Source organism: Alligator mississippiensis, chromosome 15, assembly GCF_030867095.1.
Source record: "Alligator mississippiensis isolate rAllMis1 chromosome 15, rAllMis1, whole genome shotgun sequence".
Lineage (NCBI taxonomy): Eukaryota > Metazoa > Chordata > Crocodylia > Alligatoridae > Alligator > Alligator mississippiensis.
In genome coordinates, this window is record NC_081838.1 from 29,647,956 (window position 1) to 29,668,213 (window position 20,258).

The window sequence follows — 20,258 nt, forward strand, 5'->3', positions numbered from 1 at the left end:
TGGAAATGCAGTTCTGCTAGCACTTCTGGTTTTGCGGCTGGCGCTTCCAGGGGGTGCATGGCCAATCTCAGGGGGTGCACATGCACGTGCACCCGTGTGAACCCGCTATGCATAGCCAATGTTTTTACCCACTCATAAAAGAAAACCCTTCTTCGGGGCCATCTTGGATTGCCAGTTCTTTGAGGCAGGGGCAGTTCAGTGACTAACCAGACCTCCTATTACTCGGACATAGCCGCTGCCCCACAGAGCTCACAGTTGAATGCTCCCAGCCTGGATGTAGGAGATGGAAGGGAGGCCAGAGCAGGCCTGGAGCTGGGTAGGACTAGGAGGAGAAGCTAGTAAGGTCCTGATTTGCTGCCCAGGCCATGACCCACCTGTTTGCGATGGGAGAATGTCCCACACTAATATTGAACCCATGCGGGGAAAAAGCAGCCGAGGAAGTTGATGTTACTGGACTCAGGTTCTGCCATAAAGTTGGGGCACCCGGTTTCCAAGCTGGTGCAACTGACCATCTCGTTTTCATGTGTTGCCGGCATAGCAGATCGGACAGCTCAGCCTGCTGGGAGTGTTGTTCATGGGGGGACACTGGGACTACAGAACAAATGCAGTTCCCCTGGGGGATCTCCCATGGAGGTCTTAGGGACAGGTGAAGCTGAGGACAGGGTAGGCCCTCCCCACTACCCTACAGGGGGTGCTGTCACTCTGGACGAACCGAGGAAGGGGTGAAGCAGGACAGATTGTGGTGGGAAGCCCTGAATCCTGCCCCAGGGACAATTCACTGGGGGGCAGAGACAGCGGGAGACCAGCCTGAGCCCCAGCCACTTCATTCAGTGGGGAGTCCCTTTCAGGGCTGGATAGTCCTAGCTCTCAGCTCCCCACCCACACCCTGCTCCAACCCGCCTGAGTCCTAACTACTCTTCCCCCCCACAATTCTTCCCAGCGCTGAGGGGAGATCCCAGGAGTCTTGGTGCCTGGCACTGCCCTGTCCTAACTCATTACAATCCCCAGCTTCCTACCTGCAGCCTAAAACCCCGGTGTCCTGGTGCCCAGTATGGCCCTGCTCTAACCCACTGGACTGGATCCCCACCCCACACCTCTCCCAGAGCCAAGCCTCGGACCCAGGTGTTCAGCATTGGAAGTAGATCCCAGGCCTATTGCATATGCATATAACGCTTCTGGTGTGCCTGAAGCCACAGATATCATATCGGTGTGGGGGCAGGACTTTGTGGGGCCTGAGCAGGAGTTGCCTGGACTGGCACACTTCAGCCCAGTCCCTGGAGAGGGGAGGAGAAAAGGCTCCATCAGGATTAGACCCCAGCCCCTTCTCCAACATCCAGTGATACTCACTGGGGACTTGGCCCTACCGACCCCAGGGGAATGATGAGCTGTTTTCATTCCAGGGGAGTTTCCTCACCTGGTTTCTGCCCCTATCTGAGAGGGTCTCTGGATATCTACTCCCCAGGCCTCTCCTGCAGCTTGCATGAGGAAGTGCTGACTTCCTGCAAGCTCATTGTTGACTCTTCCCGCTTTCCTCCCATGACCTCCTCACCTCCCTTTTTCAGCTGCTGATTTTCCACAATCATTTTAACCCCTGCACTGGGGTTTAGATAAAAAAAAAACAGGCTCATAGGAGAATCTGCCAGGCTTGCCTGCAGCCAGGAAGGCCCTGGAGAGCAGAAAGAAAAAGGGAGCCTTCATTGGGATAACCACAGGGGGTCAGCACTGGGGGTCTCAGAGCCATATTCATGGAAGGGGTCATGTGCTCAAGGCATCCATTTTGCCTCTGTCAATAATTTTTAATATCAGAAATGGGTGAAATGTGCAGAGAATGGGATCATCCCAGGGTGGCTGGTGGCAGCTCAAGGTAGACCCTCACTCCCTACTTCTCTCACTTCTGAAAGCTCCTGAGCAGCTCGTGTGGAGGATCAGGACTCTTGGGTTCTCTGCGGGACACAGGAGGTCCAGGCTTATAGTGATTTGCTCAATATTAATCATATCACAACAAGATTTGGTAGGATCATACAATGTCTAGTGGGCTTCTGGAGGATGGATGGGACCTGTGGACTCTATTTGCATTTGGTTGGAGAGTGCAATGTGACCAATCACAAGTGATGCCAGGGTGTGCGGTGGGACTAGGGTTCTAGCAAGCTCTGTTCTGGTTCTGGGAGAGAAATGGGTTCTTGTGAATTTGAGGATGGAGGTTAAAAGCCAGGACTCCTGGGTTCTCTCTTGACCCTGAGAAGGGGGTTCAGTCTAACATGGGGGTCTCAATGTCTCTCCTCCTCCCTTATAAATCTTTCCAATTCTGGCCAGAAATTGACCCCCCTGGGGCCTGGATTTCCAGTCCTCTTCCTTCAGGGGATGCTGGGAGGGGAAGGGACAGGAGTTGGTGGTGATGGAGCTGAAGAGGCACCCACCTGCTGGACTTCACTTGCCCCCATGGGAGTAGAGTTTTCCTCCATGTCACTAAGACACCCACACTGATTGTCCTTATTTATTTTAGTTGCTGCAATCAATGGAGGGGGAAACACCCCCATGCAGAGCCCTAGAGCGGTTGGCACAGGTTGTCCTAGATTCAGATGGGGACACTCGGGACTACATCACTGTTGCTTGAGTGGGGTTCAGGAGAGGAGCTTTGCCAAGAGCAGCCCAGCCAGGGCTGGGAACAGGAGCCTGGCTGGTCCTGGGGCCACGATGGTTGCACCAGAGGCTGGGACGCACTTGAGCTGGTTGATGTAGATGCCTATCCCTGCCAGGCTGGATCTGCTGGCATCCAGAATTTGGCAGGCAAATTCAGTCGCGCAGCCCTTCATGGTGAGGAGGGATGTGCCAGAACCTGTGGGGCAGGCAGGAGCACAGGGGTCAGGGTCAGGAGAAGCCCCAAGGCCTTTCCTTCTCCCCTGTGTGTCCCCATCACTTCCCTCCCTCAAACCGTCTAGGCCGTGATGACTTTCCCCTGCCCTCTGCTCTGCTCCCCCAGCTATTCAGGAGCTCAGTGACCTCCCTTCTTCCCTTTGTCCCCAGTCCCAAACTACCTGGCTCCCCTTCTACCTTCCAATGGGCTTGGGAGCAGCCTGTCTCCACCTCGCCACTCAGCTAATCAAGGCTTCATGCACTGTTGGTGGTAGCTGTGGGATTCCCAATAACCATGGCCTTGAGGTGTATTCAAGCACTACCAAGGGGCCACCAGCAAGCTAGGTTCCCTTTCCAGCTCTGCCACAGCCTCCATGGATGAGCTGGGGCAAGTCCCATCATCCCTTTGTGCCTTAACTTCCCCACCCCCTCCCCCACCTTTCTCTTCAGTCCAGTTTGATTTGTCAGTTCTCTGAGGCAGAGGCTGCCCCATGATGGACAAGGCCTCCTGAGATCCAGAGCCCCTGCCTCAAAGATCTTACAGATGGATGCATGGGATGAAGGGAAAAGAGAGGCCTCAAGATGGCTGGAAATGGATTCGAACCCCCACCCTGAAGCCCAGCCCATGGGTTGTGCAACATCTTGGTCCCATCATGTGGGACCTGGAAGGTCTGGAGATGTTAGAATGGCTCCAGGTAAGAGCAGGAGAAAGGACACATACTGCTGTTCATGATCCCAAGCATGTCCATGCACTGGTCCTCACTGCCCGTGCAGTCCACTTCATCGTCACCACACTGGGCAGAGTAGAGGGCGAAGCAGGAGGGGCAATATCGGCCATTCGGGGTGTTGTCCGTGGGTTCGACTAGAAGGAGCAGAGCAAACATAGTCAGCTCCAGGCACATCCCCTGCAGGGAGTGCTGAGCTTACTGGCAAAGGGTAGTGGGGGGACCCCCAGTCCTGCTCCAGGGTGGGCAGAGGGACCTGGAATCCAAAGCCCAGCCCATGTGATCCCACCCACTCCAGGGAGTCAGGACCCAGTGTTATTCAAGGGGGCATCCCCTGTGAGGTGAGAGGACTCTTCATAGGGATCCACTGCTTTTCAATGGGGACTCTTTACAGAAACCTAGTGCTTGTCAGTGGAGTGCCCGCTGCTGGGCTGGAGGGATGCTCTGGCTACAGGCAGTGGGGTGAGCAGAGGACGGGAGGGGACTGGGGGAGCTCACATGTCGGCACTGTGGGCATGCAGTCATCCTCAGGGCAGCAGGAGATGCTAGTCATCACCTCCAGGGAGTCACTCATCTTGACCTGGGCAGGGCCATAGCCACACTTCCACCAGGGCATGCACCCACGGCTGATGCTGAGCATCTTGATGTTAGCTGGAGGGGATAAGACACGGGCTGATCCACCCACATCCTCTGTCCCATCCCTCTGCTCTTCCTTAGCCTCCTTCTATGGGCCAGCCAGGTCCTGGAGTAGAACCCAGGGGTCCTGGCTCCCACCCTGTCCCCTTGACCCACTTCCCTCCTAGACCTGGGGAAAGAGCCTAGCAGGCTCCCAGCTGCCTCTGCTGTAACCCACGAGACCCCACGCCCCTCTCAGAGCTGAGTCCTGGCTCTCAGCCTCCCTTGCTGGGACCCCCCCTCCCCTCCCAGAGCTAAGGAGAGGACCCAGGTGTCCTGCCTCTCAGATTTCCCTGATCAAACCTACTCAACCCCAGTCTTCTCCCAGAACTGGGGATAGAACCCAGGCATCCTGACTCCCAGCCCCACATGCTAGTCCTCTATATGCCACTTAGTCTCTCAGAGCTAGAAGTTGAACACAGGAGTCCTAGCTCCGTGCCCTATGCCTAATTCTGCTCTCCTCCCATGGCTGGAGGCAGAACCCAGGTGTCCTGGCTCTGCCCCATCAGCTCTCTCCACTAGATCCTGCCAGCTGAATATCCATCTCACTTACCCCAGTTAAACTGGGTCATGATGTTGCTGCACTGGTTAGCTGCATCGGGGCAGGTTACTGCTGTGCCTGTACAGCTTGTGCCCGAGCCAAAGCAGACCTCGCACTCCAGACCAGATCCTAGAGAGGGGAAGACACAAGGCTCTATATGGGTCCAGTTCCTCCCAGCCCTGGGATTAGAAGAGTGGCTGGCCCTCATTCAAAGCCCCTCTGCCCCTCCCTCTATCTGGGGTTGGGAGTTTGTAACCCCCAACTCAGGTCTTCCAGTGAGCACTGGGTAATCTTTCTTCTATCCACTCTTTCACTCAAACCTGTCCAATGGCTTCCAACCCATCTCCTCCAATGGGTTTTGGAAAGGGGTTACCCCTTATTCACCTGAAGCCAGGAGAGCAACAAGGAGGACAAGGAGGATGGAGGGAGCCTTCATCATGGCAGCCAAGGCTGTGTCGGTACTAAGAGGTCTCAAACACAGCACACTTTGCAGCTGTCACGGGTAATCGCAGGCTGGGAGGAAAGCAGAAAGTACCATATTTACCCTTATACTACACCCTGCACTGTACCTAGACTCCTGGCAGCCCTGGGCAAACTTTTACTATTGGGCCCTCCTTCACCAGAGATAATGATAATAATAATTGGACAATGGGAAAAAAATTACCATTTTCAGGCCCCCTTTCTGTCCAGGCCCCAGGCAGCCACCCCGTTCGCCCATGTCTGTGTCCGACCCTGACTACACCTCCTCACCCCAACTAAGAACCACACCTTTTATTTTGTAAAGACAGAATGGAAGAAAAAGAAAGACTTTTTTTTTGTTTTTTCGCTTTTAACCAATCTCTCCCAAATCACTTCCCTCAGTTAAAACAGGCTGCCCTGTTTTCATTGGCTAATTTTAGAGAGAGGGGAAGGTGTGCATGGTAGATGAAGAAGTATGGTATGTGCCTTATGGCTTGCATACAAGAGATTATGATTCTCTCAGTTCTGTGTTGCGTGTCTTGGGTTCCCTCTCCCCTATAGAAGGACTCCTCCAGGGGAGGATCCAGAGGGGGTGCAGAGATGCAATTGCACCCCCTTGTCAGATTGGACCTCACTGAGGACTTTTTTAAAGTCTCCAAAACAGGTATGAATCTCCCCCATGTTTTCTCTGTGCTTTAAAGGCTTTGAAGCTTCCCCTGCCCCTGGGACATCAGGGAAAGCAGTAGCAGAAGAGGAAGGGGAGGGAAGGGGACGTGCCTCTGAGCACAGGGGGAGGGGAAGGGGCATTTGAGAAATGCAGGGAACCCAAAAAGTTTCTTTCCCTTGCTGAGAAATGATATTGCAGGGATAAGTGAAGCCAACTCACCCCTAGGTTGGTGATGAGGTGAACTCCTGGAATAGGGACCTGGATGCCTGGGTTCCAGCTCCAACAAGACAGCAGCATCAAGTGTGGGCAGGCACCGGGTGCCAGGATGCCTGGGTTCTTTAATAGAGGGGAGGTGGGTGATGTGGTTGCGGGAAGGAAGGAGGACAGCTTTGTTCTGCTCCAGCCCATCCTCCACCCCAGAGGCCTGACCTCGAAGAAGTCATCTTGATTGCACCCTGGTCCCTTTGTTCCCAGAGAGCCACGTTGGCCAAGGAGATCAATAACTTTCCTACATCATTCTTTGTAGGCACAAAGCAAATTAGCACTGGTGGTGATAACGAGCATTTCCCAGATCTGTTTTTTTTTTTTTTTTCAGGCATTCAGTTTGATTGTTCTGCTCTGAAAACAAGAACCTCTATAACCATCAGGGTCTGTGTCATGCCAGCAGTCACCCAGATCCCCAGCACTGATGAAGGTCCCCATTCTCTCCCCAAGACCTTAATCCCTAGTGCAGTGATTCTCAACCAGAGTCCCCAGGGGATTTGAGACTTTTATTCACTAAATCAACCCAGAGCTTTCCTGTAGTAATCCAGTGCCCAACCCCTCCTACCCTGCTGTGGTCTCTGAGGTCTTTGCAACACAAGAATTGTTCTGGGATGCTTCAGTAGTCAAGAAACAAGTGAGTTTGTAGGGAGATGAGAAGAAGAAGGCATGGACACCCCAGTGGGACTATGGATGATTTATCCCAGCTGCCTCACTGGAACCATGGGTCAGAGGGGATCTTATCTCACAGCCTCCAGTGGAGCTGGGCTAGGCTGGGCTGGTGCCATCTGCTGCCTGGATCTTGCTCCATTTGTGGAAGCAGCAGCTGGAAGCTCTCCAGGCAGCTGCCAACATCAGTGCTGGCATCGTCTGCTTTCTGGGTCACTGCAGCCCCCATGTGACAGGCTGGGACTTCCCCTGAGTGCAGGCGACAGGAAATTTTTCAAGGCACTGTATGGTACAGGGAGGACTCCCTTCATGTTCCAGGAAGGGCAAATGGGGTTGTTACAGAAGGAGCCTGGCTGGGTAGGGCAGTGGTTAAGACACTCCCCCAGGAGTCGATAGACTTCAAGGCCTTGTTGCTGCCAGTTGCATTTAACAGTCACGGGATTCATAGATTCATAGACGTTAGGGTCGGAAGGGACCTCAATAGATCATCGAGTCCGACCCCCTGCATAAGCAGGAAAGAGTGCTGGGTCTAGATGACCCCAGCTAGATGCTCATCTAACCTCCTCTTGAAGACCCCCAGGGTAGGGGAGAGCACCACCTCCCTTGGGAGCCCGTTCCAGACCTTGGTCACTCGAACTGTGAAGAAGTTCTTCCTAATGTCCAATCTGAATCTGCTCTCTGCTAGCTTGTGGCCATTGTTTCTTGTAACCCCCAGGGGCGCCTTGGTGAATAAATACTCACCAATTCCCTTCTGTGCCCCCGTGATGAACTTATAGGCAGCCACAAGGTCACCTCTCAACCTTCTCTTGCGGAGGCTGAAAAGGTCCAGGTGCCCCAGTCTCTCCTCGTAGGGCTTGGTCTGCAGGCCCTTAACCATATGAGTGGCCCTTCTCTGGACCCTCTCCAGGTTATCCGCATCCCTCTTGAAGTGCGGTGCCCAGAATTGCACGCAGTACTCCAACTGCGGTCTGACCAGCGCCCGATAGAGGGGAAGTATCACCTCCTTGGATCTGCTCGTCATGCATCTGCTGATGCACGATAAAGTGCCATTAGCTTTTCTGATGGCTTTGTCACACTGACGACCATGTTGAACTTGGAGTCCACTAGGACTCCAAGATCCCTTTCCGCTTCCGTTCCACCAAGCAGGTCATTCCCTAGGCTGTAGGTGTGCTGGACATTTTTCCTCCCTAGGTGCAGCACTTTGCATTTCTCCTTGTTGAACTGCATCCTGTTGTTTTCTGCCCACTTGTCCAACCTGTCCAGATCTGCTTGTAACTGTTCCCTGCCCTCCGGTGTGTCCACTTCTCCCCACAGTTTTGTGTCATCCGCAAACTTGGACAGAGTACACTTCACTCCCTCGTCCAAGTCACTGATGAAGACATTGAAGAGTATCGGTCCAAGGACCGAGCCCTGCGGGACCCCACTGCCCACACCCTTCCAGGTCGAGACCGACCCATCTACCACGACTCTCTGGGTGCGACCCTCCAGCCAATTCACCACCCACCGGACTGTGTAGTCATCCAAGTCACAGCCTCTTAACTTGTTCACCAGTATGGGGTGGGATACCGTATCGAAGGCCTTGCTGAAGTCTAAGTAAATGACGTCAACCCCTACTCCTGCGTCCAGGTGTTTTGTAACCTGGTCATAAAAAGAGACTAGATTGGTCAGGCATGATCTGCCTGCTACGAACCCGTGCTGGTTTCCCCTCAGCATAATTTGTCCTGCTGGGCTCTCGCAAATGTGAGCCTTGATAATTTTTTCAAAGACTTTGAATAAATACTCACCAATTCCCTTCTGTGCCCCCGTGATGAACTTAAAGGCAGCCACAAGGTCGCCTCTCAACCTTCTCTTGCGGAGGCTGAAAAGGTCCAGTTTCTCCAGTCTCTCCTCGTAGAGCTTGGTCTGCAGGCCCTTGACCATACGAGTTGCCCTTCTCTGGATCCTCTCCAGGTTATCCGCATCCTTCTTGAAGTGTGGTGCCCAGAATTGCATGCAGTACTCCAACTGCGGTCTGACCAGCGCCCGATAGAGGGGAAGTATCACCTCCCTGGACCTATTCGTCATGCATCTGCTGATGCACGATAAAGTGCCATTGGCTTTTCTGATGGCTTCGTCACACTGCCGACTCATGTTCATCTTGGAGTCCACTAGGACTCCAAGATCCCTTTCCACCTCTGTGCCACCCAGCAGGTCATTCCCTAGGCAGTAGGTGTGCTGGACATTTTTCCTCCCTAGGTGCAGCACTTTGCATTTCTCCTTGTTGAACTGCATTCTGTTGTTTTCTGCCCACTTGTCCAACCTATCCAGGTCTGCCTGCAGCTGTTCCCTGCCCTCCGGCGTGTCCACTTCTCCCCATAGCTTTGTGTCATCTGCAAACTTGGACAGAGTACATTTGACTCCCTCGTCCAAGTTGCTGATGAAGATATTAAAGAGTATCGGTCCAAAGACCAAGCCCTGCGGGACCCCACTGCCCACACCCTTCCAGGTCGAGACCGACCCATCTACCACAACTCTTTGGGTGCGACCCTCTAGCTAATTAGCCACCCACCGGACTGTGCAGTCATCCACATCACAGCCTCTTAGCTTGTTCACCAGTATGGGGTGGGATACCGTATCGAAGGCCTTCCTGAAGTCTAAGTATACAACATCCACCCCTCCTCCTGTGTCCAGGCGTTTCGTAACCTGGTCATAGAAAGAGACTAGGTTGGTCAGGCACGATCTGCCCGCCACAAACCCATGCTGGTTTCCCCTCAGCATAATTTGTCCTGCCAGGCTCTCACAAATGTGAGCCTTGATAATTTTTTCAAAGACTTTGCCAAGGATGGAGGTGAGACTGACTGGCCTATAGTTGCCCGGGTCCTCCTTCCTCCCCTTTTTGAAAATGGGGACCACGTTAGCCCTTTTCCAGTCCTCCGGGACTTGGCCCGTGCGCCACGAGCATTCAAATATTCCCGCCAGTGGCTCTGCAATGATGTCGGCCAGTGCCTTCAGCACCCTCGGATGGAGCCCATCCGGGCCTGACGATTTAAAGGCATCCAGTTCTTCCAAATGACTCTGCACCACCTCAGGATCTACGTATGGCATTCCGGCGCCTTGCTGCTGCCTCTCTACAACCCCAGTGAGAGACTTGTCGTGCCCCTCACTTAGGGACACTGAGGCAAAGAACTCGTTGAGGAGTTCAGCCTTGTCCCCCCTGTCCATCACCAATTGTTTCTGCCCATTTAGCAGGGGTCCTATTCCTCCCTGGGCCTTCCTTTTACTCCCTATATATCTAAAAAACAATTTCTTGTTGTCTTTTACTTGGGTTGCCATCCTCAGCTCCATGGTAGCTTTGGCCCGTCTAACTGCCTCCCTACAAGCGCGAGCAGAGGAGGTATATTCATCTTTGGTGATCTCTCCCTGTTTCCACTTTTTATGTGCTCCCCTTTTGGCCCTTAGGCTGCCCTGGATTTCTCTGGTCAGCCATGGAAGCCTCCTGGCCCCTTTCCCTCTTTTGCCTCGCTCGGGGATCGTCTTGCTTTGTGCCCAAAGGATCGTTTCCTTTAGGCACAGCCACCCTTCTTGGGCTCCCATCCCTTTAAAACTCCTACTCTGCAGTGCTTCCTTGACTAATCGCCTGAGTGCAATGAGATCAGCTTTCCTAAAGTCTAGCACTTTCACCCTACTAGTTACCTTACCCACTCGCCGTCTTATGTTGAATTCTATTATAAGGTGATCACTGTCCCCCAGATGGCTACCGATCTGGAGGTCCCCTATCATGTCATCTCCCGTTGCCAATACCAGATCCAGTATGGCATTCCCCCTAGTGGGACCATGCACCTCCTGTGTCAGGTGGAGGTCCTGTACACAGGTTAGAAACCTGCGTGAGCGATGGGACCTTGCTGTCTGCGTCTCCCAGCAGATGTCCGGGTAGTTTAGGTCCCCCATGACTACCGCCTCTTTAGCTTTTATGGTCTCCGAGAGTTGCCTCAGGAGCCCCGCATCTATTTCTTCCCCTTGATGTGGGGGTCTGTAGCAGACCTGTACCACCAAATCCCTTTCTCCTTGCCCCCCATGTAGCCTAACCCACAATCCTTCTACTTCCTCAACCTCGGATTCTGTCTTGATGAGGGTTGATGTATATTGCTCACTAACATAAAGTGCAACCCCCCCCCTTTCTTCCCCGACCTGTCCTTTCTATACAATCTATAGCCCTCAATATGTACCGCCCAGTCATGGGATGAATCCCACCAGGTCTCTGTTAGCCCCACTAAGTCATAGGTGTTTAGTGCAAGCAGGAGCGCTAGTTCATCCTGCTTGTTCCATGGGGGTTCGATGGGGTATAAAACACCCCATACTGGTTCTACCCTCATTGTACCCCCTTAACCATAGAGAGAGAGCCTAGAATATCCCCCATTCACTGTATTATGCCTCTAGCCATAGAGGCGCAGCCTAAAGTGCCCCATGAACTGCAGTGCCCCTAGCCATAGAGACACAGTCTAGAGTGTGCCCCATTCCCTGTATTATGCCTAGGGTGGCCATTCATCCAGTTTTATAGAGGACAGTCCAGTTGTCTATTCCTCTGTCCTCTATTGATATGAAACCGGATGCCTTTATATTCTCTATTTTTCACCCCTTGGCACCTGACACTGCTGCAGCTACCTGCGGGAGCTCCCCATTCAGCCCGCCGCTGACACCACCGCAGCTGCCTGTGGGAGATCACCACTCACCACAGCCATGCCCCCACCACCAACACCGCTGCCACTGCCTGTGGGAGCTCGCTGCGTCCCCCCAGCCTTGGGAGGCATGCGATGTTCATGGTGGTGGGGACAGTTGAACTAAATGCAATTGTCCTCTATTCTTGAGGTACCTCAATGGGCACCCTAATTATGCCTCTAACCATAGAGACACAGTCTAGAGTGTTCATGCACTGGAGTGACCCTAACCATAGACAGACAGCTTCGAGAGGCCCCAGGCACTGGAGTGCCCTTACCATACAGATACAGCCTAGAGTGTCCCCCCATTCACTGTATTATGCCTCTAACCATAGACACACAGCCTAGAGTGTTCCCATGCACTGGAGTGCCCCTAACCATAGAAACCTCAGCTTGAGTGTCCCTTATGCATGGCTGTATGCCCTTTGCCATAGAGACACAACCTAGGGTGTCCCCTGTGCATTGTAGTGTGCTCCTAAACATAGAGACCTCACCTAGAGTATCCTCTCAGGCTTGTGTCCATGTGTCCTTCTCTTCTAGCCACGTGGACTCCCACCCAAGATACTCAGCTGTGTGCTGTCAAGAGTTTTTAAGCAGAATAATCGGCCCCCTCCACCCCCCGTGTTATGGTCTTCTGTGGTTTCCACCATACCCTGTAGGTGGACCTCAAATGCATGTGGTCCAATGGAGAAGTTACCTGTAGCTTTAACGGGGCCTGCTGTGGATACCACATGGAGATGGTGATCTCTCTCAGCTTAGAAAAAGGATGGGCTGGGACAGAGGTCTATAAAATCCTGGAGTACTTGAAGGAAGGTCAGTGTTAGGGTGACAATAATTTGGATTTTGGGGAGCACTGGATTTGCAGCTGAATACAAAGTCTTTTTCCTGTGTCTCAGCCAAAGCTGCTGGTTACAAAGCAGAATGATGTAGTAAGACGAACCTTGCAAATGCTTAGGCAAGTAATTTTCTAAACAAAGTCATAGTGTTAGAGCCCATTGTGTAAGAAGAACAAGATGCAGCCCACCAGCTATCGTCAGGAGATAAAGCAGAAGCAAGGTCTTGGAAATGGTGCTGAAGTCAGCAAAGAACCAGAAAGAATCAGTGATTGACCGAGAGTACCCGAGTTCATGGCTTTACACATGCGCTCTTAGCAGAGAGGCATGTAAATGAATGAAATGCATAGGCAATTCCATACTAATGAAGTAAACAGTAAACAGAAGCGGAGCTTGAAGTGGGAGGAGAAATGGGTGGAACAGAAAAAGGGACAGAGGTGGAGTGAATGTTAATACGTATGAACCAAGGAGTATAAAATGTAAAAAGAACTATTGTTCAGTGCAGGTCCCCCGTTTTTTGTTTTTTTGGGACCTGGCCCGAAGCTGTCTCCATTCTGAATAAAGCTGTTGAGAGCAATGTGTGCTCCCTGCTTGCTCTGGCTAATGAGTAACAGGATCCATGAGCAGTTGGATTGTCATCTCCCTAGTCGTTGGGTGCCACATGGAGTCGGGGTCTAAGAGTCAGTAAGGATTTGCTAGTTGCCATTTCTCTCAGTATTAGAACAAGGGGTGGGGCCAAGAAATTACTGCATCTGCTTGTATTCCTCCCCTCCCCCCCCCCCCCCACACCTATCCACCAAAAAAAGAAATCCCTCCAGAATGGGAGAAGCAGATTTGAATTCAGTGGAATAGAAGTATGGGAGGCACTTCTGAAAGATGGCTGCCATGCTTCTTCCTCTGGGAGGGAGCAGGGTGGAGTCTGCCCTTCAGGCCACATCCCTCCCTTGGGTTCAGGTGGTTACAGACACTGGTGTTTCTCCTTCCTGCAGCATGTTCAGGAGACTTGTACATAAATCATGAAAGTCACAGAAATGCCCTCCCCACAGCTCTTCCTCCTCTCCGGCATTGATTATTGTGTGTATGACTCTCCTGCCCTGGAGAGAGAGCTGGGGATTGGCTAGAGACTTGGTCATCTGATTCTCATTCATTTTTCTTCTCTTTCTGTGTCTAAGGTTGATCCAATGAGTCCCAGGAGTCAATAGGCTTCAAGGCTTGCTGCTGCCTATTGCATTTAACAGTCATGGGATGAAACACCCCATACTGGTTGTATCCCCATTGTAATGTGCCCTTAACCATAGAGATGCAGCCTAGAGTGTATCAAAGACCACTGGGCTTCAAAACAGGGGTTGCTGGGTGAGGTTGCATCGGAAATGAGACAAGCAGAGAAAGGGATGGTACAAAACAACACAGCTGTTTAGGTATCGAGGAGCTCCAAATGGATGAAGTCTGTGGAAGATGACCACAGTCTGTGGGGCTAGAGACACTCAAGGGACTGGCCAGCCAGGAGATGCCTGCGTGCCGTGCCCAATTGGCACACCTGCGATCTAATGACATGAGGTGACAAACACAGGATGGCACCATGAACCATTATAGGAAGTTCTTGCTGCCTCTCCCAGGCTGTCTCCTGGGGTGTCCCACTTACTGGACACTCTGTGTTTCTAGAAGGACTTACTCCATGTCACAGTGTCAGCCATGACTGAGCAAATCTTTGTTACTACATTTTGCCTTCCAAAAACAAGATGTGTATCTTATTTGGGGGGTTGTGTTTTGCGAGAAAAGACGTTACTTCCTGGTGAGGAATTTCCTGCTTGCTTGGAGGATCTATTTTGTAGCCTTGTTGGTCTGATAAAAAGAAAAATACAAAACTCTTGGTTTAGAGATGATACCTTTTATTAGACCAACTAAAAAGTAACCCCCAAAAATGTCTTTCTTTGCAAGCTTTTGGGCACCTCCCCCCCCCCGTCTTCAGGCTGAGGAGAAATCAAAGACTGTTTGGTTTTTTTAAACAAGGGCCATTGGATCTTGATACAGCCTACAGGGACATCTAGCAGCTGTGGAATGTATGTCAGGTGACCCTAGAAATCGTTGCCAGGTCCCAGTGCAGTGTCCAACCATTCCTGATGGAGGAACGGATGGAGGGTTTGGGTGGATGTATGGAGGGAGGGAAGTAATGTTTGAGTGGATGGATGAAAGTTGGATGGGTGGGGACCTTGGGTGGGTGAGTGGATGTATGGATGGATGGATGTGTCTGGATACGGATGGATAGATGGGTGGAGTGTGGAGTGGGTGGATGGATAGATGGATATACTATAAGGAAAGGTTGTTTCGATTGGTGTATAAAGGAGGGTCTGAAAACCCTTTGGACCTTGTACCTGTGGGACGTGGCTGGAACTTGCGTTGACCATAAAAACATTCTGAGGGGCATCCCAGCGGCCACCTCGTAGCCTGTTGCCCAGGTGTATTCATGACTAGGTGCTTTGTAGGCAACAAACCTGGCTGAGATTTTGCCACTGAGAACTGAGCTTGCGGTTGTGCCCTCTCCACCAAGGTCTTGACGGGATGCAGCAGCAGTCCAGCTCCTGCACGCACAGAGGTGGCATGACAGGCATGAGGCGGGGCAGGGAGAAGAGAAGTGAACATAGCCCAGGGAGTGAGGTCAGAGCTGCCTCATTATCAACTGGGCCCAGTCGCAAGGGGCAAGCCTGGTGCCAATGTATCGGGAACTCTCAACCAGTTGTTGACATTTCCCTGCATTCCCCTGGTGCAGCCCAGTTGGCTCAGGCCAGAAGGCAAGGGGGAAAGGAAGCCTTGCCCCCTGGAGGGTGCATTTGAGCTTCCCTTGAAGGCAGGTGAACAGGGACTGCTACACCTCCTCAGCACAAAGGCTTGAAAAGTGCCCCTGACCTTGCTCTAACCAATTAGTGCCAGGCAGGGGGGACCCACAGAAACACCAGCCCTCATGGGGACCATTACACCCAGTCCCAGCCATCTTGGGTTCCCAGGCAGATGGATTGATCCCAGCAGGGCAGAGAGCTTCCCCTACCCATAGCACTCTCTTGGAGCACTGCAATGTAGGTGCACAAGTCAGCGGGGATGGGGCAATGCCATAGGGCTTCTACATTTTGCCTTCCAAAAACAAGATGTGTATCTTATTTGGGGGAATGGGGTATGTGAGAAAAGAAAGTACTTTCTGGTGAGGAAAAGCAACAGGTGCATCCGTGCCATCAAGCAATGTGTGACTGAGGACAGCGCCAACACTGAATGGTGAGGAATCACAAGTAGTGGACAGTGGCTTCTGCTCATCCTAGAGAACAAGGACAGAGTCTGATGTCAGCAACTTCTTGAGGCTGGAAGGCGTCATTGTGCTGGCAAGTCCACTTCCACTGAGCTCCTTTATCCAGTAAGCGATGAAGGGGCTCTGCTATGGTGGCTTTGTCTTTCAAGATGTGATAACAATTGAGAAGTCCTAAGAATGCTTGAAGATCCTGTCTGCATTTTGGTATAGGGGCATCATGTATTGCTTTTACCTTGTCTTCAGCTGAGTGAAAGCCAGAAGCATCAATTTGATATCCCAGAAAGTTGATACTGGAAACTCCCAGTTGACATTTCTCTCTTTTTACTCTGATACCTGCTTTTTTGAATCTCTGTAAAACTTCTCTGAGTCTCTCGGTGAGTTTTTTCTCTAGACAGCCCCATGATCAACACATCATCAAAGTATGGAACAACCCCAGGAATTCCTGCTAGCGTTTTCTCCATGAACCACTGGAAAATTCTCGGTGCCACAGAAATGCCAAACTGGAGGTGCTTGACAGGGAGCGCTCCCCAGTATGTGATTATTGTTTGGGGCTCAGTGGCCTTGTTATCCACTATCAATTGCTGATAGGCTTGAGTGAGGTCAAGTTTGGCAAAAACCTGCCCTCCTGCAAGAACAGACAGTATTGGTTAATGGCAGGCACTGGGCACAGGTCCTGCTTAAGTGCTTTATTAACAGTGCACTTGTAATTCCTACAGATACGAACACTACCATTAGGTTTTAAAACAGGAACAAGTGGTGTGGCCCAGCTTGTATGTACGATTGGCTTGAGGACCCCTTGCACGATAAGCCAATTTAATTCTGCATCCATTTTTGGTCGCAGTGCAAAAAGGTACATGCTAAGCCTTCATACAGATAGGGGCAATCACAGGATCCATTTGGAACGTCACAGGTGGACCAGAGTAAGTTCCTAATTCCTCGGAGAATACCTGGGGAAACTCACTTGCAAGCCTTTCCAGACTTTCTGTGCAGAGACTGTGTACTCCTTGAATACTGATTCCCAATGGTGAGAACCAATTTCTCCCCAGAAGACTTTTGTGGGAACCCTTAGTGCCAATGAGGGGTAGATGTTGTGGCAGGCCAGTAGGGGGAGCTCCTGCATTGAGCCTCCCACCTCACTACACCCGTCCACCTTCTGGACTCCACCTGTCTCTCCAGGGGCGCCTAAGCCCTGGCAGACCCCCTTTCGAGCCCCACCACAGAGTCTGGGGGTAATGTGTGCTGCCACCACACCGAGAAGGGACTATCTGGGTCCTGTGCCCTCGGGGAAACACAGGCCTAATAGTCCTATGGGTACTCGACCCAATACAAGAACTTGGAGCACTTCCCCAAGTTGGGGGCCAAAAAAGATAGTCTCCTTTAGTCTGCAGACCTAAGTGGCCTCCTAGGCATAATTAAAACCACCCCTCAATAAGTCTCCTACACCAGTCACAAAGGAGAACTTTATTGGATACAGAGGGTAGGGTTAGAATAGGGTACAGGGTAGAGCAATATCAGAGAAATCCCATAGAGCAAACTCCTGTGGCTGGGATGCCTTTGATCTCGCATCTGAGTTACTGCAAGCTACATACCTAGGTGGATCTCAGGTAGCTTACTCACAAGGATCATGCAGAGGCAGGTGGAGATTCCCCCTGGAGGCAGGCAGTTCCTTGATCATGAGTTTTGAGAGAGAGAGCAAGTTTCAGATGGTCCAGCTCTTCTTTGCTCCTGAGAATCCCTCATGACTGCTGGCTCCCCTCCTCTGGGGCAGTCCTTAACTTATATAGCCCTTGTGACTTCATTTACCTGGTTCAATGGAGACCAGCACCTGTTGGCTGGCAGCCAACCAATTTGAAATACATCACTAGTTGCCGGGCAGACTCTAGCCCACCAGGAAGGAAGCCCCTCACCCAGGTATGTGATGCCAGTCACACAGGCAGAGGGAGCAGGTTTCCCCCCTCCCTCAGGAATGTATCCAGCCCAGGTTACCCAAAGAGATAGGGTAAAGGTATGTATCCTCTGCTGGGCCCATCCTCATCACAACTGTTACAGAGCAGAGTTTTTGGGGGAGAAACAAAGGTGGCTTTCTGCCACAGATGCTGTCTAACAGATCCATACTGGACAGCTACACTGCAGCTACCCAAAGTTTCCACAATCTGTCCATTGTAGTCATGTAGGTGGCACTCAGGTTTCAATAACTTGGGGAGAGGGTGCCAAAACAACTGGAAGAATGTGTTTTCATCTATGAGTGATACTCCTGACCCCGAGACTGTGGCAGAAGGCCACCTCTGTTTCTCCCCCAAAACTCTGCTCTGTGACAATTTGGTTAAGATGGGCCCTACAGAGGGTACACACCTTATCCTATTTCTTTAGGTAACCTGAGCTGGATACATTCCTGAGGGAGGGGGGAAATCTGCTCCCTCTTCCTATGTGACTGGCATCACATACGTGGGTGAGGGGCTTGGGCCCCTGGGGAGCCAGGAACTGCCAGTCTGCCCAGCAACCAGTGATGCATTTCAAATTGGTTGGCTGACAGTCAACAGGTGCTGGCCTCCATTGGACCAGGTAAATGAGGTAATAAGGGCTATATAAGTTAAGGACTGCCCAGGAGGAGGAGGGGGCAGCAGCCATGAGGAAGACTCAGAGAGAGAGAAGAGCTGGACCACCTGAAACTTGCTGTCTCTCTCATAACTCATGATCAAGGATCTGCCTGCCTCCAGGGGGAATCTCCACCTGCCTCTGGATGATCCTTGTGAGTAATCTACCTGAGATCCAACTAGATACATAGCTTGCAGTAACTCAGATGTGTGATCAAAGGCTACCCAGCCATGCCTGTTTGCTCTATGGGATTTCTCTGATATTCCTCTACCCTGTACCCTATTGCAACCCTACCCCTTGTAACCAATAAAGTTCTCCTTTGTACCTAGTGTGGGAGACTCATTGGGAGTGGGTCTAGATTATGCCTTGGGGTCCCCTTGGTTCGGCTGACTACAGGAGACCACTACTTGTGCTTTTGACTGAGGGAAGCACTCCAAGTTCTTCAAGTGAATCAAGTACCTTCAAGGGCTACTAGGCCTGTGTTTTCCAGGGTGCGCAGAGCCAGAATAAAGCCCAGCCCTGGGTGGTGGCAGTTTTTACCCCAGGCTAGCGGGTGTGCTCCAGGAAGGGGGTCAGCCAGACGTGAGGCACCCCCAGGGAGGCACTCGGAGCCTGGAAAGTGTTTGGGCGCAGTGAGATGGGTGGCTCAATGCAGGAGCGCCCCCTACTGGCCCACCACAGAGTCCACTTCCATTTTGCACTTTTTTCCATTTATTACTACAGTTGCAATCATCTCAGAACCTTGAGTTTCAACAACACCAACAGTTTTAATCAGATATAGTTTTCGTGCCTCACGTTCTGGGGAGGACTGTAATCTGTGAGTGGATTGGGAATGAATGCATTTGCCACAGTCTTTTTGTCTCCCAGAACTGGCCTTCAAGCAGCCTTCAAGCTCTCTATGTGGACCTTCTTCTTGCAGGCATGACACTCCGCCTTCCTAAACCTGCACTCCCTTTATCTATGTTGGCTGCCACAACTCAAGCATGTCCATGGATTAATTGGCTTACATGGTGCTGTTGGTGAGGGTATAAATCCACTGAATTTGCTGGTGATGATCTGATTCCTGATCTTTTTGGAGTAAGTGAACATTGCTGGAAAATGCCTGGTGAATTTCTCTCACATTATGGGGTGCTGCTTCAGCTGCCAAAACTTTTTCTTGTGCAGTAGCCAAGGTCAAATTTGGTTCAGAGAGCAGGCGACATTGGATTGCTTCATCTTGAAGCCCACAGACAAGATGGTCATGAAGCAGACCATCCAGGAGATCACTGAACTCACCAAATTTAGTAAGGTGACGGAGCTCAGCCAGGTAACCTGCTATGCCTTCATTGGCCTTTCAGAAAATGAAAATGAAATCTCTGCAGGGTAACAGATAGCCTTGGGCAAAAATGTGCCTTTAGCAGGGTAATAGTTCAGCATATAAGACTTAGTGTTTGGTAAGGCAGGTGCTATGAGGGAACAAACAATGGAAAATGTTTTGGCACCACAGACTGTCAGGAGGATCACATGCTTCTGCGATGGGTTTTCCACTTTGTTTGCTTCCAGGTAATAGGATAGCCTTTCTGCATAAGAGACCCATGAAGCCGGCTGGCTCACATCAAATTCTTCTATACGCCCCCTTCTATATTCACCATTCTAACTAACATCAGCCGTAATAGAGAGAAAAGAAGAAGAAGAAAACTTCCCTCTAATCACAAAACACACCCTGGTCTCAGAACGTCGTCCCACAATCTAGGGGTGTCTTTTCAGCAAAGCATCCCATCCTCATCACCAGATGATATGTTGTGAGTTCAGCAACAACACTCTGGACTCTCCTGGGTTGAACTAATAGTTATTTATTATTATAATTCTCTGGGATCATATCCAGGTGGATCTTAACAATTGCCCTCAGTAGATGTGTGCAGAATTTATACTTGCTCTGCCTCTGACTTGACCCAGTCTAGTCCTTGGAGAGGAACCAAGAAAGCCTCTGGCTCTTCATGGCAGAGAAAATG

General features: G+C 51.4%; 1 protein-coding gene across 1 annotated transcript; it reads right to left on the reverse strand.

Annotated features, from left to right (window-relative positions):
• Nucleotides 1–2,621: 2,621 nt before the first annotated feature.
• LOC106737687 (phospholipase A2 inhibitor gamma subunit B) lies at nucleotides 2,622–5,233 on the reverse strand. Its single transcript, XM_059718137.1, has 5 exons — nucleotides 5,179–5,233; nucleotides 4,807–4,923; nucleotides 4,077–4,229; nucleotides 3,575–3,715; nucleotides 2,622–2,836 (listed from the first exon to the last, which is right to left on the reverse strand). Exons 1-5 carry the CDS (start codon nucleotides 5,231–5,233, stop codon nucleotides 2,622–2,624), a joined length of 681 nt encoding a protein of 226 aa, XP_059574120.1.
• Nucleotides 5,234–20,258: the final 15,025 nt, after the last annotated feature.

What these genes read in the sequence shown, in the direction of transcription:
- LOC106737687 (XM_059718137.1), bottom strand. Translation starts at nt 5,233, where the DNA reads ATGATGAAGGCTCCCTCCATCCTCCTTGTCCTCCTTGTTGCTCTCCTG. An exon ending in TGTTGCTCTCCTGGCTTCAG is followed by an intron (nt 4,924 to 5,178) that starts GTGAATAAGGGG and finishes TCCCCTCTCTAG; the next exon opens with GATCTGGTCTGGAGTGCGAG. An exon ending in GCTTGGGATCATGAACAGCA is followed by an intron (nt 2,837 to 3,574) that starts GTATGTGTCCTT and finishes CCTGCCCCACAG; the next exon opens with GTTCTGGCACATCCCTCCTC.